Below are 25,456 nucleotides of genomic sequence, written 5' to 3' on the forward strand. Positions count from 1 at the left end.
ATGGTTGAGATGCTGCAGATCGGAGTTACTGTTAAACACAAACAACAGATGCTAGATGGGATTGGTGTCTGAGGAATTTAGAGGCCAGGGCAATACGTGGAAGTCCTCCTCATGTTCCGCAAACCAGTCTCGAAGAATCTGGGTGGTGTTGCATGCTGCATTATCCTGCTGAAAGACGGCACCACCATAGTGGAACACCGTTGCCAAGAATGGGTGTACCTGGTCAGCAATGATGTTTTGGTAGGTGGTAGACATCAGAGTACCCGGCACATGGATGACTGGACTCAGGGTATCCCAGCAGAGCATTGCCCAAAGCATGACACCGCTGCCATCGGCTAGTTTTCGTCCCACAGTGCATCCAGGCACCATCACTTCCCTAGGTAAACGATGCACACATACCCGGCCGTCCACATGGTGCAACAGGAAATGTGATTCACTGGACCAGTAGACCTTCTTCCAATCACTCCAAGTCCAGTTTTTATGCTCACGTGCCCATTGTAGGAGCCGTTGCCAGTGAACAGTGGTTAGCATGGGCACTCGGAGCGGTTTGCACCTATGCAGCCCCATTTTCAGCAGGGTTCGATGTACTGTATGTTGTGACACATTATTCCCATCACCAGCATTCGAATGAACGGACGGGTGAAATGGAAGGGGCTTTTTTTTTTTTTTTTTTTTTTTTTGGCTGATGCTGCATAAGCTTGCTTTCTTGCATCATATGCCTCTACTAATGCTAATGCTAATTCCAATTACTGGCTAGTTGTGCCACAGTCGCCCTTCTGTTGCCACGTTCCATCCGAGCCAGCCGCCACTCACCTCATGCATCGAAGAGCTGTGGCCGTCCAACACCTCGCCAGCAGTTTGTGGGTTTCCCATCCTCGGACCACTTTTGGTAGGTACTAACCACGGCTGACCATGACACCCCACTAGCCATGCCATTTCGGATTTGCTCTGACCCAGTCGTCTGATCATTACAATTTGGTCTTTGTCAAACTCACTTGATTCTGCTGCCTTTCCCATCTGAAGAACAAGAGTAACATTGATTAGCAGAGCTCAGTATCAGCTGTTTATTATACTGTGTCCCAAAGCATGCACATACTGTAGTTCACCAGCAGTTGCTTCAATTTCCATAATAACTCACTGGCCAATGTTTTGGCTCATTGGCGTATATCTTTACTTCCATATTAATAACCAGGTATGATGAAAGTGTACTTGAAAGATAAATGTTGTTATGTGTTATTTAATTTATTGAATGTGTTATTGGGTTTCCCCTCCTTGGACTACTTTCGGCAGATACTAACCGCAGCTGACTGTGAGCATTGAATGGACTGTGTTATTGAATTTCATATCTCTCTCTCACTCTCAGCCAATACTCTCATACACATCAGAAGAAACAATTAGAAATGAGAAAAGGGTTATGAGGGGTTGAGTAACCCGAAGTGATTACTTATTTTAAAACATAATGCAATCTATAGCTGCAGTGATCAAGTGCCTAGAAACCCTTGGTTGCTGAGGGCTTAAATTTTGTCCTAACTAGACGATCATCTCATACAGTATAGCTACCATAGACACAATAGCCAAAAAGGCGCTAACAAGATAGTTTCTGTGATCAGGATGAAAAATATAAAGATAAATAATTGTAGTTGTGACTAGTATGAAATTTTTAAGGAAATAAAATAAAGGTTTAAAGCATATGAAGTAGAAATATATAAAGAGAAAAAGAAATGGTAGCTGGTGTTTTGAGAAATTGGCAGAGAGAATTATGCTGTATTATCTTGAGTGCTATTTACTAATAATAATGTAATAAGTTTAGATGAAGTATTATTTCTATTATTATTACTATTGCATAGTAATAAATGGCAACAATCTATGAATCAGCTCTGCAGCATTATTTAGCTCACAGTTACATTATCTTTAAAAAAAAAAAAAAAATTTGAAAGCAAATCAGAAGGTAAATTAAGAATGGTAAGTTCAAACAAGTTGCTGCTTGTTGCTAGTTGGGTCTTAGCATTTTACTTTGTTTGGGAGCAAATTTTATTTTCTGTTTGTTGGTCTGATAATAAATACAGGTATGAATTGTTGTATTGAAGTGTTATAGTGTTTTTCTCAGTTTAAAAACAATATTCTGAATATACAACCCCCCTGAATATGTACTGCTCTTTGTCTAAATCATATTAGCAAATGTTTCTTTCTTCAAGAAGATATTTTGGTATTATACACACCCACACACATATAATAATTTTATTTGGATATAAGGGATTCATATAACACACAAAAATGGAAGGAACGGATAGTAGTAGTAGAAGTGGCATGTGATGCAAGAAAGCAAATGTATGAGCTTATGCAGCATCAGCCAAAAAAAAAAAAAAAAAAAAAAATCACACCATTCCCTCCAAATGCCTGTCCAGTTCCTCCTTAAATTTATTCAAGCTATCAACTTCCACAACGACAAATGGAAGTTTGTTCCAGCAATTAACCACCCGCTGACTAAAGGCAAATTTCCGCACATCTATTCTACATCTGTCTTTTCTTAATTTAAATTTATGCCCCCTTAGGTTCGTAATCTGAACAAGTGGAAGGATCCCATCAGAATTCAGCATGCTCAATCCATTCAAGGCCTTATATACCTCAATCAGATCACCGCGCAGGTACCTAGTCTCCAGCCACTGCAATTTGCAGAACTTAAGCCTCTCTTGGTAAGAGGATCCCTTCATTCCCCTCACCAATCTTGTTGCCCTTCTCTGTACCCGCTCAAGTAAATCTACATCCTAACTAAAATGAGGTCTCCAGACCTGTACGCAGTACTCAAGGCGTGGCCTGACCATTGCCTTATACAGAGAGATAATCACCTCCTTTTCCCTGCTAGCAAAATTCCTATATATCATTGACAAAACCCCATGACCTGCCCTGGCAGCCTGTCTGCATTGCTCAGAGAACTTCATATCTGACTGCACAATTACTCCCAGGTCTTTTTCATTTTATACCACCTTAAGTGTAGTACCACACAGTTGGTATGTTTCTCTGGGGTTATTTCTACCCATATGCAGTACTTTGCATTTGTCAAGGTTAAACTTCAGTTGCCACTTCTTAGCCCATCTGCCCAAATTATCTAGATCCTGTTGCAGTAGTAGACTGCCATTACTGTCATTAACAACCCTGCCAACCTTTGTATCATCTGCAAACTTTGACATTAAGCCTGATATACCTTCATCAATATCATTGATAAATATACAAAACAACAGTGGACCTAACACTGAACCCTGTGGGACTCCACTAATAACATTAGTCCAAGAAGAGCAGCACCCATTGATTACCACCCTCTGTCTTCTCCCACTTAACCATCCTTTTATCCATTGTAGCAACTTACCCTTAATACCATTCTGCTCCAATTTGTACAATAGTCTTCCATGCGCAACAGTGTCAAAAGCTTTCCTGAAATCCAAATATATGATATCAAAATTGTTTTTTGCATCCAGTTCCTTTGAACCACATCATAATATCCTATCAAATGTCAGACAAGACTTTCCCTTAACAAACCCATGCTGTGTCTGAATTATTGCTGCAGTCTTGTCTAGATGATCCTGCAATGCATCTTTAACCAGCGACTCTATTATTTTACCCGGAACAGAAGTTAAACTAACTGGTCTGTAATTACTCGACAAGGGTCTAACTTACAGTTGTCAGAACCACTGTTTCCAACACAACCCGAATCGGGACTTGAACCTGTAAGGGCCAATCCAGCCCCATTCATGGGTTTCATCAACTTAATTCCAATGTTTTGCAGGTCGGAAGAAAAAATAGCTGAAATAGCAAACTGGACTGATAGAGAAAAATTGATAGTGATTAAATTGAAATTAAAGGGGTTAGCAAGGGAGTTTTACTCACAGTCACTTGAGTTACGGGGAAAAAATTAATTGGGCTTCAAGGGGGCCTTGGTTGAGCGGTTTAGACGCTCTGGGCCCCTTATAACACAACTACAGCATTTCAGCAAGCTAAACAAGAATCGGAAGAATCTGTTATCCAGTTTGCCTCTCACTTAAAAAATTTGTGTAGAATGGCTTTTGAGACAGAAAATGAGACACCAGAAATATTGATGCAAAGGGATCAAACTCTTTTAGCTCAATTTTTGAGTGGGTTACATCAGAAGTTGAAGCGTTTAGTCCTATGCCAGAATCCAACTACCTTTCAGAAAGTGGTGGGAGGCGTGTCACGCGAAGAGGTGAATGAAAAATTAATACAAAGTAATCAAAAAGTCCCTATAAATGTAGCTAGCAGTATCATTGATAAGGACAAACAAGCAATATTGACAAATAACACTGCGGTAAATAATCTGGAGAGACAACTGTCTTCTCTTAACGAACAATTTCAAAAATATGCCATGGAAATTTATTATCAGTTAAAAGAGATCAGAAATAATCTAAATAATTCGCATTGCCTATCGAATGAACAGGGAGAGCTAAGACCAACCCCATTTATGGTTTCAAGGGGAGAACTATTTATAAACAATGCAGGCGTGAGCAATCATGAGATATCGAATTACATTAGTCACAGCATGGGGCAAGTGTCGTTTCAGAGACCAGAAGGCAGGGAGAAGAGCAATTATTTTGTCGGGAGACCACACCTTTTTACGCTGACTCAAGAGCGTTTTTATCAGCGGTGAACAGTAGCCAGAAATAACTACACTGCCGTTCCACAAGTTAGGAGGTCCTTTAATAGTCGCTTTCCACTTAGCACAAATTCAAATACTTTTAATGCAAAACCTAGGGAAATGTTGTATGATGATAATGCAGAATAGAGACAACCTAGCAGAATAAATCAGAGACAGATTAATCATATGGGGATCTCTTCATGGTGGTAACCTAATGATGGATCGAGTTGACAGTGGTTTTCCAAACAGGGTATTAGAGGGATAGGGCAGAACATTGCATCTTTACAGCAGAAAATGATACTGATCTACCTTTGGTGGAAGGATTAATTCAAGGAATAAAAATAATTCTAATTGATAGTGGGGCATCCGTTACCTTGCTTGGCGCAGAAATTTTCGATAAAATTAAACATGATAGCTCATTGAGGCAGAGGCCTCCTGATGTTACAGTATGTGGGATCGCAGGAAACTTATTACCCCTAGATACAAAAATCACTGTAAATTTAACTTTAAATGGGAAGTCATTCACAGTTGATGACTTTGTGGACTTAGATAAGCAGAGTTCTTGCTACCAGCTCATCCTAAAGTCGAACATTTTATGGAAATTTTTGTTCCTATTAGACTCAGGGAAAAGAATTTTAAAATCTGTGGCAATTGGGATCTACATCAGAGATCTAGGGGTTAGAGAATGGATCATGGGTGACCAAACTCCTCAGCTGGACAGGTATTTTGAACGAACAGAGGGGTGAAGTGGAAGTGGGTTTTTTTTTTTTTTTTTTTGGCTGATGCTGCATAAGCTTGCTTTCTTGCATCAAATGCCTCTACTAATGCTAATGCTAAAAAAATCCAGCGTGGGAAAATTAACCTCAAAACACATTATTCCACATAGCATAGAAATGGTATTGACTGTTCAGTGTGCAAACATGTTTCATCTAGGGAAGTTGGTTCTAATAGAGCCCATCTATAACTTGGGTAGTAACGAGCAGGCAGTTAGAAATTCCTTGGATAAGTTTTCCAGAGATAGAAAGGTTGCAGTTGTCGTGGAAAAATGGCAAGTGAGCCACTGCACCTGACAGAAGGTATGGCACTAGCAAAAACAGACTGTGTTAATATGCAAGAGATTAATTTTGCAGGTGAACAAAGGAATGTTAAGATATCATCTCCAGTGACAATTGAAGATTTTGAACTGAGCCATTTGACTGTTACTGAATGACAAGAACTAGTTAAGCTACTGAATAAGTACAGAGATGTTTTTTGCCAAATCAACTACACAATTGGGTCATTCCACCATGGTACAACACAGAATAAAATTGCACGACAGTGTTCTGATTAAGCAGTGGGCCTATTGCAGGCTGTATGCCTTACAAAGAGAGGTGGAAAACCAGGTTAATGAATTATTGGATGCAGGTATAATTTCACCGAGTGTGTCGGTGAAATTATACCTATTCTGCACCTATCGTAATTGTGAAAAAAAGAATGGTTCTCTTTGCATGTGTATTGATTTTAGGAAACTTAATGGCAAAACTGTTGCAGATAATTTTCCAATTCCTCACATTACAGAAATTCTGGATATTCTAGGAAAAGCACGTTACTATAGCACTCTTGACCTTCAGTCCGGGTTCTGGCAGATTACAGTTCATCCTGCAGACAAACATAAAACAGCATTTACAATGGGCCACACCTTGTATCATTTCAGTAAGTTACCACTCAGACTGAAAAACAGTCCAATAATGTTCGTAAGGGCCATGTCTATGATGCTTCAGGATTTGAGGAAAGAATCCGTCTTCTGCTATCTTGATGACATAATTGTGGCAAGCCCAATCTCGAAACGCACATAAGAAAATTGGAAAGGGTTTTCCAACGTTTGAGACAGTATTGACCTCAAACTGAAGCCATCGAAGTGTGAATTCTTGAAGCAGGAGATCACTTATCTCAGATGGGGTCCTCCCCGATCCTGAGAACGTGGCTGCTATCAAAAATTGCTTGCCAGCTAAAATAGTCAAACAGGTGAAAAGATTATTAGGAATGACTGGTTTTTATAAGAAATTTATTAAAGACTATGCAGAGATGTCTCGACCATTAACCAATTTTACAAAAAAGAAAACGCATCTTTTGTTTCAGATGAAACAACACAGTCCGCTTTTGAGAAATTGAAAAGTGCTCTGATATCAGAACCATTACTGTTTTATCCAGATTTCTCAAAGCCTTTCTTTGTAAGCATAGCTGCTAGTGATTATGCTATCGCAGGAGTTTTGGATCAAGAGACAGAAGGTGGCCAAGACAGCCAATTGTGTATGCGAGTAGGTTACTGAAGCAGGCTGAGAAATCAATGTTGAGCAATGTTGAGAAGGAGAGCTTGGCTATTGTGTTTTCTATTTCCCCTTTCAGAGCTTTCTTATATGCAAGGAAGTTTGTCATAGTTTCGGACAATGCAGCATTGAGATATCTATTGAAATTAAAGAATGCAACACCTCAATTAACTCAATGGAATTTGATGCTACAAAATTTTGATTGCCAAGTGGAATTAAACTCAAATGCAGATTTCTTATTTCGGCCAGTGCTAGAGGAAGAGTCTAAGCCTAACACCTGCAAGAGAAATGTCATGAAAAAAGTTGTGGCATTATCAACCGGAATCACTTTAGAGGCATTAGAGATGCCAAAACACGCCACTAAATAACTGACGAGGTTGTTACAGAGGGAAGATAAATTAAATCTTTTAATCACACAATTAGAGGACTATACTCAATCTTCGGTGAAGGTCCCAGATTCAAACTATTTGAGTGATGGAATATTGTATCACTACACTCTTCCTGACTCATAATATACTAGGGAGGAGCCTTGCAAACAATTGATTGTACGACATTCACTAAAAGCTTAGATTATGAAGGCATGCCATGATGTTTCGCAAAGTGGCCATCTAGCATTTGACAAGATGTTACAGAGGATTAAGAAAGACTTCTTTTGGGTGAATATGTATAGTGATATTAAAAATTATGTGAACACTTGCCCTTTGTGCTTGTTAAGATGAGGGTATAATCCAAAGGCGAAAGCTAACCCAATGCAGGTTCCTTCTGAGTTAATGCCTTGGTACAGAGTGAGTATGGACATCCTTGGACCTTTACCCACAAGTTTAGATGGGGATAAATACCTACTAGTAGTGGTGGATTGCTTCATGAGGTATGCAGAAGTCATACCTTTAGAAACACAAAAAGCTGAAGAGGTAGCAACTGCATTTGTCAATTTTGTAGTGGCAAGACATGAAATTCCACAAGTCCTATTGACTGACCGAGGAAGTAACTTTTGTAGTCATTTAATGTAAAAGCTCTATGACCGGCTTGGAATTAAGAAGCTTCAAACAAGTTTATTTCAATCTCCAGTGTAATGCCAAGGTGGAACATCTAAATAAGATGCTGGCAGTGATACTATCACATGTAGTTAACACCACACAATTGGACTGGCATATTTCTGTACCCTTAGTGGTAGCAGCGTATAACTCCAGCATTCACTTATCTACAGATGAAATGCCGAACTATTTGATGTACGGCAGCAATGCTGTCCTACCTCAGCATATTTGGACTTCTGCAGTTCAACCAAAGTAAGCTTCTTTGGAAAACTATTCAGAACAGATGGTAGCAAGGATGCAATGCACTTATGAAATAGTTCATCAACACCTACTAGAAGCAGTGGAAAGTCGAGAACAATACTGCTCTACTAAGGCTGTAGATAAGCAGATCAGAGTGAGCAGTGTGGTATACCTGTATAAGTCAAGGGTTAGGCCAGGTCAAACCCGCAAGTTTGCACATCGAAGTAGTGGACTGTACCGAGTGATAGCTCAGACTTCTCCAGTTAACTTTCAAATACAATGTCTATTGATCATTCCAAAGACAAACAATTGGTTCATGTTGATAGACTAATTAAAGTTGTACATCGTAGACCATTTCCAGAACTACATCTCGAGCTTCCTGAGACTGATACATCCCCTGAACCATCCTTGGAACACACTAAGCCAAAAGAGGTTTATCAAGAGCAAGAAGAGGAATGGTTTGATCCAATTGTGCTGACAACCACAGTTTATAGGCTACTTAGATCTATTCCTCTTGCATACTTGCCAAATAGAGGTGTGAAAGGACAATCAGAAGTGAAACAAGATCAACAGGCAGCTCCACATAGTGGAAGGGAAGAGAAAAGTCACTCTCTGCCTACACACCATTATAACCTGCATAGCAGAAGTCAAGAGCCTCAAGCCTCTGTACCACTCCCTATACACAATTAGGTGATAATAATTCCTGTCACCGAACGAGCCAGTTATTCCAGAGGAAGTTCAAATTCCTGATGATGATGCAGAACAGAATATTTCTTCTGATAGAACAGATACAGAACAACAGTCTCAGCCAGTCCAGACCTGTTCAGAGGAGAGGACAGAGGCACCACTGCACTCTGAGGATCATGAAATATTGGGTCCCTTTGTAGAATGAGCTATTCGTCCTTACCCCAAACAGCCTGAAGATAGGTCAAATCAGAATGCAGGTATGAGCGCATATGATTATTTTATGAAGTTTATGGATGCCTTAAAATAAGATGAAAAGGGTAATATATATAAGCAGAAAATAAATGAGCAGTAAATCTCTGTTGTGTAGCACAAATGTTTGTATACAGGCTTATGCTACCCTCAGCAGGTCTTAAAGTAATGATTTGTAATTCTAAGCGGTTGAAACTTCTCATAACAAAGAAGTGTATTCTAGGAAAGGAAAGAATACAATTTGTAAAGAGGATGCCTAGTAATGGCAAGTTGGAAAAAAAAAAAAAAGAAAATTTGTGGCAAACGAAGGATCATTTACAGAATTATGCTTATCACGGTCTTGACCTAAAAACGGGAAGAGTGGATCAGTTTTGTTGAATTCTATCAGTAAGTTTTAGTGGCAGTTATATTACTGGATGACTCAACAAGTAAAAAAAAGTTGCCTTTTCCAATGAATCATGTTTCCTGCTATTCCATGCAGTAGACGGAGGATATGGTGAAAAGCCCCAGAAAGGAATTACTCAAATGTCCTGATCCAACAGAAACAGGCAGGTGGCAGCAGTGTTTCTATATGGATGATGTATTCCTAGGTATCTTTTGGAGCCTCATACCCCTAGACCACATTCTGAATGCAAAAAACTATATATGCTGGTTGATCAGGTACACCCCTTCATGGTGGCCATCTGCTCAGAGGGCACAGGTACATTCCAGTGTGGGGGGAGAGAAATTCAGGTTATCAAATGTTATAGGTAGAAGCATAGGAATGAATTTATCTCAACTTTGTAAATTTCATGCAAAAGCATGAGTTATTTCGATGAGGAAAAAAAAAAAAAAAAAAAAACACTGCCAGAACTTTTAATTAAATATGACCATTGAGCAAATACTGTTATTGAGCAGATACTATTACTTTTCTCCCATGAAATATATTTTAATTATACAAGATTAAATGAAGAGAGGAAGAACACAATTTGTCTAGGGCAATACAGGGTACAACCCTAGCTACTTTTTGCTCTCTCTCTCTCTCTCTCTCTCTCTCTCTCTCTCATTGTGGAAAAGGAAAGAAAATGATCACAACAAATTTTTTTTGGAGATTGAGGAGAAGCTGTAGTCTGGGGTATGGCTGATTCCCATCAGTCATTTCTTGTTTTACTCATGTTTCCAAAGAGAGGATTTAAGTGAAGACAGGTAATATCCAGGTTTCAAGGTCAGGATAAGGGATCTTTTAAAAAAAAAAAACAGTTTAATCTCAAACAAGAATTTGAAACAGTATGAAATCAGATTCCTAGTTCCGGGTACGAGATAATCTCGTGAACAATCTTTCTCTCTCTCTCTCTCTCTCTCTCTCTCTCTCTCTCTCTCTCTCTCTCTCTCTCTCTCTCTCACACACACACGCACGCATGCACGCACGCACATGCACACGCACGATTGATTTTGAAAGTGTCTGCAATTCTGCCCAGACACGATAGGGGGGAGTATATGATGGGTGCCTTGTGGATCAATTAGGCCCTGGAAACATTGCGCAAGGCTCAAGGGGTAGAATTGTGCACAACCTGGAAAGATTGTGGAAGGGGTAGAATTTTTTTCAGCCTAGTCTGTACTTGTTAACAGAAGGGACTGCTTCTACAGGGATGGGACACACTTAAATAGAAAGGGTGCAAGAATATTTGCTGATGCTATCGAGGCAGTGTTAGGTGGGTCGGAAAACTGCTACCTTCGGGGGATACAAGGACTAATAGATTAACAGTATCTGCTGGCGGAGGTGAAAGTGATTCTTGTTGTTTCTATTGAAATGCAATTGAGCAGCAGCCTGGAGAGTCACAGTGGAACAAGTAAATACATGGGCTGTATTAGGGTGACTAAGCGTAGCAATAGGTGCATGTATACTTGCATGTACACCAATGCTAGGAGTATAATTAATAAATTTGATGAGCTTTACGTGCTAGTCAAGACATCAAAGGTAGATTTGCTGGGATATAAGAGACGTGATGTCACACAAACATAAGCAGCACAGAATTGGAATTTGGGGAGTATAATGTGTATAGAAAGAATAGACAGGACAGGAAGTGAGGAAGGGTTATGCTGTTAATTAAGAAACACACAAAATCTAAGGAAGTGCATCCAATTGATGGTAGACACTGCATTGTCCACCATCCAATTGATGGTGGACAATGCAATGTTCAGTCTGTTTCATGTGACATAAGCACTGGGAAAGGGAAAATGAGAGTAGGTGTGTGTGTGTTATAAGCCTAATTAATCTGAGTATAATGAGCAATTGTGCAGAGAAACAGAGTGGGCCAGTAAATCAGAGTGCCTTATAATAGGGGATTTTAATTTCCCAGAGATTGACTGGAATTTGTGGGTTGGTCACTCACACACTAGAAATAGTATTAGATATCCAGTGAACCAATCTGATTCATCCCTTTCCTTCTAGAGTTCACATAAGTAAAGAACTTTTTGCTGTTTTTCTTTACATCCTCTGTCAAAGATTTCTCGTAATCTGCCTTTGCCTGCCTAATCTCCTTTGAGACTTGGTTACAGACCAGCCTATATCTATCATAAGCTTTCATATCACCCATTAATTTATATGTATCCCGTGCATTTTTCTTCTTTGCCATATGTCTCATTAGTTCATCTGACATCCATTTAGACCTAAACATTGAACAATATTTCTTCGTTACTATAAAATGTAAATTTTCTAGTAACTTCCAAGATTAATTCTTTGAATGCTTCCTATTTTGAATTTGCTGTTGATAACATCAGCAGTTGGTCCAACCATATAGAATTTAAATATTGTCTTAGACCACCACAGTCGCCCTTACGAAAGCAAAAACCCTTCTATTTACCCCCAATGGTAGTTTCCTCTTTGAGTAAATCCCACTTCAGCACACTGTGATCACTGCCCCCTAGTAGTTCCTTTATCTGCAGATTCTTAACGCATGAAAAATCACTACTGATAATCAGTTCAATAATATTAATCCCTCTAGTTGCCTCCCGAACATGCTAATGTATAAAACAATCATCCAATTAATTCACAAAATCCTTGCTAGTGTGTGAGTGACCAACCCACAAATTCCGGTCAATATCTGGGAAATTAAAATCCCCCATTATAAGACTCTCTGATTTACTGGCCCACTCTATTTTCTTGTACAGTTTCTTATTACACTCATCAGAGTTATTAGATCTATAACACACTCCTACTCTCAATTTTGATTTCCCAATGCTTATGTCACACCAAACTGACTCGACATCGCACTGTCCAGAAATGTCGACTGGCTTCACTTCCTTGGATTTTATGTGTTTCTTAACTAATATAGCATAACCCCTCCTCCCTTCCTATCCTTCCTGTACAAATTCCAGTTCTGCATTTCTTATATCCCAACAATATCTGCCTTTGATTTTTTGAGCAATACCTCAAATTCATCAAATTTATTTACTAAACTCCTAGCATTGGTGTATATGCAAGTATACATGCACCTGTTTCTATTCCTAGCTACACTAACACAACCCGCTTGTTTACTTGTACCGCAATGACTCCCAGCAGTCTCTGAAATACCCTGCATCTTGTTTTCCAGGCTGTTGCTCATTCCAATAGAAGCAGTGCAAGAATCGCGTTCACCTCTGCCAGTGGCTACTGTTAATCTATTAGTTCTTGTATCCCTCGAAGCTAGTAGTTTTCCGACCAACCTAACACTGCCTCGATAGCATCAGCAAATATTCTTGCACCCTTTCTGTTTAAGTGTATGCCATTCCTGCAGAAGCAGTCTCTCCTGTTAACCCAGGCTGAAAACAGTCTATCCCTTGAGCCATGCACAATCCTTCCAGGGCCAAATTGATCGAGAAGGCTCTCATCATATATTCCCTGCTATCATGTCTGGTAAGGAATTGCAGACACTTTAAAATTCAACCCTAATTCATGGCTTTTTTTCGACAGTGATCTGTACTTGTTAAGTAATTCCACCAGTCTCCTACTCTTTATATCATTAGTGCCAACATGTATAACAATATCACCTTTTGTGCTCTTAAAAGATGATATCCGCTCTATAACGTCATCAACCTTTGCCCCTGGCAGACATACCCTGGTCCTGTTCCACCTATCCTTTTTACATACCATGTTCCTCATTTCCCTGACAATAGAGTCACCAACAACTACTAGTTCCTCTGGGACCAGCGCATTCTGCCTTGGGGGTTGCTGCTGTGTTGCGTGATGATCAAGTGCAAGCTCTGGCATTGATGTGGGGCTGAGAGCTTGACAGGCCCCTCAATTTAGATCAGTGCTTCTCAAAGTGAGCAATATCACCCCCTGGGGGGCATTTGAATTATCCATGGGGACATTAGGCATTAAAGGTTGTAACAGGGGGTCAATAGGCATGAAAGGGGACGACAGGGGGGTGGATGGAGCACCATCAATGATTGGCCGTTTCAAGGGTTTTATGGCTTATTTAAAAAATACTGTGTCAAATATTATTACTGTTCATTGTGTCATTCATTCACTGTCAGCATTTAGTTGTGAAAAAACTTGGTGATCAACTGCACAATTCTGTACAAACTGTTATTAGTGCTATAAACATAATTTCTTTGAATGATCGTATATTTTGAAAGCTTTGTGATCAAAACATTGAAGATTTTGAAAGATTGCTATTTCACTCCGAGGTTCGGTGGCTATCAAAAGGCAACTGTCTCAACAGATTTTATGAACTCTTTGATACTGTTGTCAAGTTTTTTGAAGATCGAACAACGACCTTAGTTAAGATCTCAAGAAAATGAAAACTGATATTGCTTATTTTGCAGATTTATTTACTAGATTCAACTCAATGAACTTACATTTACAAGAACAAGATGTAACTCTTATTAAGACGAAAACTCAAATTTCTCAGCATTTATTTTAAAATTAAAGCTTTTTATGCGCGACGTAGGATGCTTTCTTTTGTGTTAGTGAATTGTATCAATTTCCAAATCTGTTGGAAATAGAGAAAAAAGAAAAAATAGCTGATGAAACTCTACTAACTTTTTTGTAATCATCTAGAAATGTTACACAGAGATATGCAGGAAAGGTTTGAAGATCTCCTTAATTTGAAAATTTTAGATTGGATTATAAATCCTTTTTTAAATAATGATGATGGTGAACGTTTTGTAGAATTGATTGTGTAACAAAATGAAGTTGAACTGAAGCCAAAATTTCAAAATTCATATCAGGAATTCTGGTTACAAAAGAAAATTCCTGACCATTATCCTGCATTGTGGGGAATTGTAAAAAAATTACTTATTTCTATTCCAACAGCATATTTAATCAAAACTGGTTTCAGTGCTGTATCTCAACTGCTGACAAAACAAAGAAATTGTCTGGATGTTGTTAAACGTGGCGATTTACGACTTATACTTACAGATATTAAACCTAATATTGATAAGCTAATAAATCTCCACCAAGCTCATCTATCGCATTAAATATTAAAATATAATTAACTATTTCCATTAATATAATGACTTATTAATGTAATTAACTTTAAATTTTATGATTTAATTTAAGTGCTCATTATCTGTTTATGTTTAATTTGGTTTATGGCCATCAAAATGGCTTGTAATTAGGCAGTAAAAATACTGAATTCTTTTGGGAGTTGTTGGATGATGGTGTTATCTTCAAAACAGATTGCAGCTCATACACAAGTCTATGTTTTTGATCCATCAGTATATAAGAAAGTATGATGTGCATATTGGGCTCTGTATGCTGCATACAGATGTTGGTGGTTTATTCTTGATAGAGTTGTTTTCCCCAGTATTGAAAATACTGGTCATATATATGAGTTGAACTCTAATTCAAGGTGGAATGATCTTTGCAGTCATCGTGGCTATATTGTCATAATTAAGCTACTGGCTTAACATAAATCTTTTAGGTGAATGTTAGCAGGCCGGTTCATCCATGGGTGGGTTTGATATATGTTTTCCCAGTAAACAGAGAAAAGAAGGGTAGGAGGGAAAAAAAAAAAAAAAAAAAACGAATACATATAAAAAAATAAGTCAATATTATTACACAAGATGTATATACAATTATATTATCATATATCGCACAATCTTGGTGTCGTTTTTCAAGTACCAGCCACCAAAATTGCCCGACAAGGCAACAGTATAGTATTTTCTGTTTTTAACGTAAAGTATATTATTATTAGCTATATGGTGCAAGGAAGCCTGAGGCTCATGTTGCACCAGCCAAAAAAGAAATTCCCTGAGTTACCCTGAGAGAGAGAGAGAGAGAGAGAGAGAGAGAGAGAGAGAGAGAGTCAAAAGTAAAAGGAAATCACCAAGAAAGAGAAACATGATGATATCCAGCTGAGGACCCTGGGTGTGACAAGCCCTACTCACCAGATTTGAGCCCCTGGAGTTAAATATGCCATCACAAAATAAAATTACATAAAAATATAGTATTGGGGAGAAAAAGGAGAAAAAAAATAAAATAAAATAAATTAAATATATGAAATAATGTAAAATTAAATCTATGTGGGAGGATAAATAGACAATTTAACTGTCTATATAGACAATATATAGACTATATAGACTGCTGGATATATAGACAATTTAAAGTTGAAAAGACAGAGAACCCAAAAATAGTTATAAACATAATTGAACAATGGAACTAAAACTAAAACAAAAATGAACAAAGAAACTAAAGCAAAAACCATTGTTGAGAGTAGACAAAGGCTAATGGTGGAATATATATTATAGTGTTAATAAGCAATAATATAGCAGTTAAGCTAACAGGATAGGTATTTAGGAATAGACACTCCTGCCCTTGTATTACACTAATAGCCCAGAGGGTAACAAAATAATGATAGTTTCAAGAAACTTAATAGTACAGTGGATTCCGGTTATTTGGGCCACCGGTTAATCGGGGCAGCCATTTATTTGGGGCAAATCTTTAAAAACAGAAACCAATAGAGAAAATAGACAGGGTTTACTTCGCTTAATTGGGACAAAATGCCATTTAATCGGGGCAGGAGACCGGAGCACCGGAGATTACCCTACAATTGTCTCCGACGGTACCATGTGGTTCGGTCGAAATTCTGGAGGTCACAACCGTAAAACAATTAGCAGTCACCTGTTTATTGGGCTTTTGTGTTAGAGAAATTATCATAAACGGACAGTAAACTCGATCTTATTGAATTTGCGATAATACCGACAGCTGGAATTCTGTGGGTTATTATGGTGAAATGTGTTTACACTTCCATGAAATCTTCAATCATATAAAAAATTAATTTTCAGATCTTCTCTTCATTCCTATTTTTAAAGCTTTGTAACTCGTTACTCCGTTCTCACTTGCGCATATCCTGTTACTTGCAATTTGTGTGTGCTGTGTTCTTTGTTATTGATTGCTTATCTTTTTACTGTTTTAAATTTTAACCTCCCCCCGCCCACAAATGTCAGTGAACAGAAATGTCAACTAGTTCGTATGTACATATTGCAGTATGTATTAATTATTTCGATTATCACGTATATTCTTCCGATTTTCACGTATCATTTAATTTTTTAATTGGTAAGGTAATAAAGGGTAAATTTGTACTTAATATATCTTTGCTTTTATTAGCCTGTGGATAATATTCTTCCTATTTTTGCTAATTAGAATCGCTGTTTAATAGAATTAAAATTCAATTCACAAACATGATCACAATGACTGGCACTTACTACACATCGTATAGTGAACGGTACTTGACTATGGTGAGTTCGTCGTAGCGTGATTTGATTGTACAGTGAACCAATTGTAAAGGGGGGGGTACATTGTATTTTTAACTATTTACGTAAAACTTCGGATAATTGGGGCAGCTGCTTAATCGGGCCAAAATGCACTAGTCCCGCTGTGTCCCAAATAACCGGAATGAACTGTATATGAATGAAGAATATAAAGTCAGGCTTATATTCTTCAGTCATATACTATTCACTTATATACTTTTCTTACTTTCATATTTTTCCTGGAATTCCATTCAAACATTTTCACTTCTACCTTAAGTGTATGTATGTGTGTGTGTGTATATATATATATATATATATATATATATATATATATAGAGAGAGAGAGAGAGAGAGAGAGACTTAATAAATACATACACACAATTTTAACCTAGTTTTATTTATTTATTATTTTCTCTTTTTTGTGTAAGGAAAAAAAGAGGGAGAAAAACTGAGTTTTTACAAAAACATAGAAAATCTCTTTGTCACCAAATATACTATGACAGTGAGATGGAGAACAGCCAAATCAAGTAAAAAGACAAATTTCCCCTCATAAATCAAGAAAGTTGGAAGCTAAGAATGTGTGTTACATTCAGAAATATTCTGGATAAAATTTCCATTTAGTAGCAAAAGGACAATAAATACAACAGGGAAAGTATGAGAAAAAACAGAACTATAAGGAAGGCCAACATCAGTTGAGAAATTATAAGACAGAGAGCCATCTACCATCGCCAGAGAGAGAAACAGAATAGCAGTCTGGCTAGCCAAATGCAAAAAGCCAAAGATGAACAATAAGAAGGGAGTTTCTTTAGAACTTTATGCCAAACACAATCATAAGCTCAGAAATAATGAGCATAATTGCTAAGCTTCTTAGAACTTTTTTTTACTAAATTTGTCGAAAGGTGATTAAACATAAGCAAAGACATCACTGGTGGATTGATATCGATGGAATTTATTTTGGTAATCGTTAATCAGAGGGATGGTTTCAAAACAGTTTAACAGTTGATGTTTGAAGGATTTTTCCATTATTTTGGAAGGAGTTATGGTTAATGCACTCCAATAACAGAATGGGGGAAAAAAAAAAAAAAAAAAAAGGCTGTCTATGTTTTCAGAAATTGGCTGGATGAGGAAATTTTCATGCAGAAGGAAATATACCAGTGGAATAAGATATCAAAAAAAAAAAAAAAAAAAAAAAGGATACGGATACAAGAAACAAGAGCACAACTTATAAGAAAAAATGCAAAAATGCTATTGGGACTAGGAGACTTCTTGGCTGTCTGATGCCCATCTGTTGTGAAACAGTAGAAGTCATGCACTGAATGGAATGTGACTGTTATGGCAGATTATTTACCAAGATCATGATGGAAAAGTTAAACGAGAGTAAGATGCTATTAGTCAGCTACATCTTTAGATGAGGATGCAATGGAACAATTACATTGTCATAAAGGTGAGGTATGGATGGACAGAAATAGCAGCCAATAATGAAAATATCAAGGTTGTATTATAATGGTTATACAATCTTCATGTAACTGCTTCAGTAAACTGACTTGAGAGTAACATGTGGCATGACTGTGTCCTTTCTTAATAATTTGTCAACTAAGAATAACCATGTATTATCTTTCTTTCAACAAGGTGAAATGTCCAACAACAATATAGCATATTATACCCTCACATTTAATATAAAAAGAAATAAAGTTGACAAGTAATTTTTTTTATGCTTGGCAAACAATAAGCAAATAAACACAGAAAATAAATGCAATGAATTTGAAGTTGGTTAAGTCATCAGATGTGGACATTGTAGGGATAACGGACAGATAACATCACTCAGACAAAAGGGAAGAAGAATTTAAATTCGGGGAGTATAATGTGCACAGAAAGAACAGACAGGATAGAAGGTGGGGATGTTCTCTTAGTTGAGATGCCTATAAAATCTAAGGCAGTGCATTCATTTGATATGGGAGACCAGTGCAATTCTGAGTCAGTTTGGTGTGACACTAGGAAATCAAAAATGGAAGTGGAATGTGCTATAGGCCAAATGACTGTGATAAGAATAACTGAACTCTACACAGAAAAATAGACTGGACCAGAATGTCTTATAATGGGGGATTTTAACTTTCCAGATGTTGACTAAAACTTGCAGGTCAATCACATCACAGTACTTAGATTTATGTGAATATACTAGACGTTTGTTTTCTGCACAGAAATGTTAAAGAAACAACAAGGGATGATAACACTCTTGATCTGATTATCAGCAGTGACCCTTCATGCCTTAGAATCTGCAGATAAAAGTTCTAGATGGAAGTGATCAAAATATCTTTATGAGGGATTTACTTAAAGATGAAACTACTTTCAAGGGCAAAGGGAAAGTTTTTGCTTTCAAAAAGGTGACTGCAAAGATTTTAAATCCCAAAGAAATAGAAGAAAGGGGAAAAATCACATTGGTCCCATAGACATGAATAGTTCAAGTGTTGATGATCCCGCTCAGTTTGCTGACAAACTGATTATCTATTTTGCATCTACATTCACACATACAGAATTTTTTTAGGGATGTGGATAACAGAAGTTTAAGCAATTCTAACAGTTAACTAAAGGATTTTGTGATAAATGAGAGGAAAGTGGAAGAGAAATTGTTGAAGCTAAATGTGAAAAAGACAGCTAGAGTGGAATGGCAGCTATCCAATTATATTAAAAGAGTCAGCAAACAAGGTGAGCAAACTTTAAGCCATTATTATGAGACCTTTTGAATTAGGGGTGGTTCCTCTGGCCTGGAGATGTGTGAATGCAACCCCAAATCACAAAGTGGGGATCAATGGGTGAGATGAGTAATAACAGACCTGTTAGCTTGACTTCTGTTCCATGGAAAATTTTGGAGTCACTGGTTAATGAAGTAATGCATGAACGTGTAGACAGGACTGTAGTAATACTGCAGTCACAGCATGCATTTGTCAGGAGCGACCTTGTCTAATCAATTTGATTGGACACTATAACACAGTAACAAAGGAACTTCATGCAAAAAATAATTTTGACATCATATATACTCAAATTTCAGAAAAGCTTTTAACACTATTTCACATAAAAGAGTGCTACAAAAATTGGACTCCTGCAGCAACTGCTAGGGTTCAAGGCATGAGTTTAGCAGAGAAGACAAAGAGTGCTTATTATCAAAGGGCAGTTCTCTTCTTGGACTTCTGTGATTAGTGGATTTCCAAACAGTTCAGTGGTGGGAGCATTGTTGTGTTCTATATTTATTAATGATATTGATGAAGGCATATCAGGATATCTACGTTTGCTGATGATATAAAGGTTGGCATGGTGAGTAATGACAGTAATCAGGGTGCTACTAAAACAGGTTCTGGAAAAGTTAGGCAGATGGGCTGGGAAGTGACAATTGAAGTTTAACACTGACAAATTAAGGAACTACATATAGGTAGCAGCAATCCCAAAATACCATACTAACCGTGGGTTATCAGCCTCAGGATAGTGAAAAATGAAAATGACGCGGAGAAATTGTGCAGTCAGACATGAAGTTCTCTGAAGAAACTTTCCTTTTGATTAGACTGTACACAGCAGGAAGGAGACTATACACAGGAGGGGCATAAATCAAAACTAAGGAAGGATGATTGTGGGCTTTTGGATTGTGTTGTCTATGTTATGTAGTAATGTTTTGGAATGGATAAGGAGGTGATTATCTCTTTGTATAACGCAATGGTTAGACCAATGTTGAGTACGGAACAGACACCTGGAAACCTCATTTTATTATAAATGTGGATCTGTCGAAATGGGTACAAAGAACAGTAGTGAGATTAATGTTGGAACCCAAAGAATGCTCATAAAAGAGTGCTACAAGAGAGTGGAAAAGAGGCAGTATTGGTCTGAGTATTTCAATTTTATGAACTATCAAGTCACTATGGTATTATGCTATAAATTTTTCAAAGGAAGGCAATTTGAAGTTCCAACTTACATTCCATACAATCTGTTACACAATATATAATGGCTTCAGTCCTGCAAGGAGATCTGATTGAATAGATCAGATCTCCTTGCAGGGCTTTGAATAGATCAAGCAAGATCTATGCTGATGGAACCTTTCCTTTTGATTAGACTGTACACAGCAGGAAGGAGACTATACACAGGAGGGGCATACATCAAAACTAAGGAAGAATGATTGCAGAACAGATATGCAAAATATGCAGGTGATTGATTGTTGGATCAAACTTCTATCTGGTATTGGGGAAGAGGAGTATTTGAATAAATTTAAGGAAGAACTTGACAAAACAATTTAAAGGGTTGTATGGGTGATTTTTTTTTTTTTTTTTGGCTGCTGCTGCTGCATAATTTTTAACAAATTTTTAAGAATTGGGCATTTCATTAAACTTACTTCTACCAGAGTATCTTCTTCATCAATAATAGGAGATTTAGGTGAATATTTATTCTTCCAGTTTTCCACAACATCGGATAATTTTAGTAGGTGATGTCGTTGCTTTTGATTCACAGATTTTAGTGTGTGCATCATATTGCACAGGAAGGATGATAAATACACAGTGCTCTAGGAAAAAAAACACCCAATTAAAAATAAAAACTTTAACATCAATTACATGAAAAAAACTATTAGAGAGTAGCAATGCCATCATGGTATGATAGGAATACAGGCAAATGCCTAGGGTGCCATTTTGATAGGGGCGCTTTGCAGATCTCCGGATTATTTGAAAGGTGCCAAATGCTTGATTTGTCTAGGGCGTAAAAATATCTCACAACGGCACTGGACAGTAGTAAAGCGAATTTATGGTACAAGAGCCAATATCACTAAATTGAAAACTGACTAAGAAAATTTATGATCATGAGAGAGAGTCAAACGATCAAGGAAAGACACTACTGCTTTGTGGGAATCAAAACGTTGATCACAAATGAAAATCACAGTACATGGGGTAAGTTTCCAAATTCAAAATATTTCCATCAGATTGATCATGATGCTCAGTCAATGTATGATAAAAATAGAAAAAATGCTTGGATGACTGCAATAATTTTTAAGGAATGGTTTCATGAGGAATTTGTTTATCAAGGCTGCCGCAAGTGGGTAGGCGAGGTAAGTGTTGCTTACGGGCAGCAGTTCAGGAGGGCACCAAAACTTTTTTTGACATATACAAGTCGGATCTCTGTTTAGCAAACTTCTTTATAGAGAAATTTTCTATTTAGTGATTTTTTTAAATTCCCCTGGGTAATTACATTTATAATAGTTTAAGTAGAACAAAAGAAATTTCCATATTATGAACAAATTACAAGAGACTTTACTGGGAATGCACTGTTCTAACCTCTGGCCTTCAGGCAATTGAGATTGCTAAGCCTGAATTAAGAGCCAAAAGGATTACCATTCTTTAACTTTGTGTTACTCTTAAAAACTAAGCAACTGCCTGTCCCACATACTCAGAAGTCGCACTGGTCATTGGTTTTATACAATCAGATGGTCAATGCGACTTCCATCGTTTATCAGTATTCAACATTTTAGGCAAATAATTCATTTGAGATAAATACAGTACATGAAATAGCAGTTTTTTTTTTTTTTTTTTTATGAAAACCACAAACACGAAAGGTATCAAAACCTATAGTACTTAGTACTGTGCATGGGTTGAAAGAGAAGTATGGGGGGAGGGGAATGCCGGAAACTTTGCTCTAGAGACTAAACATTAAGTTGCTTATCTGTGTTTCATATTTATATTTTGCAGTTACAAAATCTTCTTTTTCTTCAAGTTCTCTGCCCCCAGGCAGATTCATGGCTCCATTGGCTTCTCTATCTTGTGCTATACTTTTAATTCCTGCTTAATTTTCTTTTATTATCGAATCCATCATTCTAATTCTCCTTCTTCCCACACATCCGCTTGACCGGGTTACGACCGGCCACGTTATTTCGCGCTCCTGAATTTGTGTGGAAAATAAGTGTTTAAAATGTTTAATCAGTTTAAAAAAATGTTCCACCTGAAAGAGCTTATCTGGAGGATTCCGTAGGTGAGATTAGTTTTATTATCTATTGGGAATTTAGTAAATTACCAGCGTTTCTATCTGTGTCCTTTGTTGTCAGACTACAATGGTCACCATGTGGCTGGCAGCAGGGCCATAGAGAGGCACTGATATAAAGCAGAAGCCACGTTGGTACTTTACACGTGACTGGGGAGTTGCCGAACTGTGTTTAAAACTGAGCTGAAAGACTGCTCCACCAAACTGTACCGTAAACTGCCGAATTGTGTAAAATCATGTGCTTTGAACATGTACTTAGTGTAGAGAACTATTTTTTACTGCGCCGTGCTACACTGGGACGGCCTGCGACGACACACATACTGCTTCACCCATTGTTCTTGAACTGGAGGGCGTGACTACGGTGATCTGCATTATTGAGTGGGGAGGGTGACCCCCCATATGTGTTAATGCTTAAGCCTCTATTAGCGAGAGCTCCTGGTTGCCATCTACAGCCTTCGACACTAGCTTCGCCACCGCCACCACTTGCTAGGCGCATATCAACGTCTCGGGCCACACTCACAGTCATAGCTGAAGGTCACTTGCCGCTTAAGCTTTTCTTTAGCGACCGCTACTTGGGCGCACTCTACGCCTCTGGCAGTAATTGCCCTGCAGCGACCACCTGCTTTTCAAAATCTTCTTTAGTGCACAAAAATTCACCAAATTGGATTACGAACTTGTAGCGGGTGTATGCCTGCACCAAAATTCAAGTCCTACTGAAGCAACACCCTACCGACTCGGAAATCCGGACCTACTTCGATTATTTGAAATTATCCCAACATGGAAGGTAAAACCAATAAAACACAAACCTCGTTGCAGCATACCAACAAGGACGACATTACAGTCATCGAGCATGACGAGGGGCCGGTGAATCCCCGCGCCGGAGGCCCCTCCGCTAAAAGGAAAACCCGCTCACAAACCGACACGAGAGAATCACAAGAGATTCATGCCTCCCAACGGGATTCTACCGAAGAGAAACAAGAGGAACCACCACTGGATTCAACCTTGCCCAAGGGCACCGTCCCTGAACAGAAAATAATCCTGCGAACCGCCCTTGAAAACTTATTCAAGAAGCAGAGCAGCAGAGTGACTACAGGACTAAGAGCTGAAATCGTTTCCCTGTGGACCAAACTAGAAACAATTTTGGACCAAACGCACCTGGAAAATGAAAAAATAACTGCCAGACTCGATGCCTATCTTGAAAGTGGGGCGAACAAAGTGCAACAGCGAGCCCCCACTTTTGCTGAAGTGCTGAGGACACAGCAACCCACCAACCAAACAGTAACTAAGGAATCTACCACTAAACGCAAGACCCTCTTGCCAACCCCTCACCTAGTCATCGTAAGACCGACCTCCAAAGATGAAGTCCACACCAGCGAAGAGGTAAAGAGCATAGTAGTAAACAACCTTACCGAAGACTTAAAAGCGGCAAAAATCAAATCGGTTTGCAAAACCCGCAATGTGGGTGTTATCATTGAAACCCAGACAAAGGCGGATGCAAACCTGATACTAAACAATCAAAGAATCCACACACTTGGATTAGAGGCCCTACCACCGAAAAGAAAGGGACCTTGTGTAATTATATACGACTTAGACAAGGACATAACCCCGACTGAGATCCAAACAGAGCTGTACATGAGAAACCTACAGCAAGACTATCCAGGGAAGGCACCATCAACCATCGTTACTCCGAGATTTCAGACTAAAGCTAGAGCAGGAAACGCCACTAACTGGGTGGTAGAGCTCTCACCAGCAGCCTGGAAGACTATATGCCAGCAAAACAGAGTCTTTATCAACTGGGGCAGCCACCGCTTCAGGGAGTACGTACCCGTCCCAAAATGCTTCCGGTGTTGTAAATTCGGGCATACTACCCACACCTGCGCTCAGACTCAGCCCACCTGTGGCCATTGTACAGAGCGGGGACACGAGTTTAAAAACTGTCCAAATAAGGACAAAGACCCTATCTGTGCTAATTGCAAGTTGGTAAAAATGGATTGCAAACACTCGATAAGGGACCCTAACTGTCCCTCATACATCAAAGCGAAGAGCATGCACCAAACTAGAACTGATTATGGCGACTACAACTAAGAAATTCAACACCACAGAGATGAAAATATTCCAGCATAATGCACAGAGAGCCAGGGCTGTGGCTGACCAGCTACGCCTTAAGGCCGACGAAGAGAGCGCTGATATCCTGCTACTTCAGGAACCGTATGCACATTCCAAACAAGTAAGGGGCTACCCACTTGCATATAAACTAATCCAATCTGATGAGGCCACTCCCTGGGCCGCGGTCCTGGTCCGAAACCCGGACATCACGGCAACGAAAATCGCACAGTTGTGCACACCATGGGCAGCCTGCGCCCATGTCATCACACCAATAGGAGCCTTCTACGCCATATCCCTCTACTCTAGACCGGGACAGGATATCACAACTGCCATAAATTACTTGCAACAGCTACTTGACATCCTACCAAACCAGCGGATTATTGTGGGAGCAGACGTGAACTGTCGGTCGCCTGCATGGCATAGCAAAACGGAGAGCAGAAGAGCTACGCACAATGGTCAGCTACTTGAAG

The 25,456-nt window shown here is 38.6% G+C and overlaps 1 protein-coding gene across 2 annotated transcripts in view; it reads right to left on the reverse strand.

Annotated features, from left to right (window-relative positions):
- LOC150084630 (lysosomal-trafficking regulator-like) overlaps positions 1–25,456 on the reverse strand; it is an 813,382-nt gene that overhangs the window by 630,847 nt on the left and 157,079 nt on the right. For both annotated transcript variants that reach the window (XM_090375369.1, XM_090375368.1), the window contains exon 6: positions 21,250–21,417. In XM_090375369.1, coding sequence (XP_090231495.1) covers positions 21,250–21,417 — 168 coding nt within the window. The remainder of the gene's footprint in view (positions 1–21,249; positions 21,418–25,456) is intronic.

Source organism: Mastigoproctus giganteus, chromosome 6 (genome assembly GCF_048544385.1).
Source record: "Mastigoproctus giganteus isolate SK-2022 chromosome 6, ASM4854438v1, whole genome shotgun sequence".
In the NCBI taxonomy this organism is placed as follows: Eukaryota; Metazoa; Arthropoda; class Arachnida; order Uropygi; family Thelyphonidae; genus Mastigoproctus; species Mastigoproctus giganteus.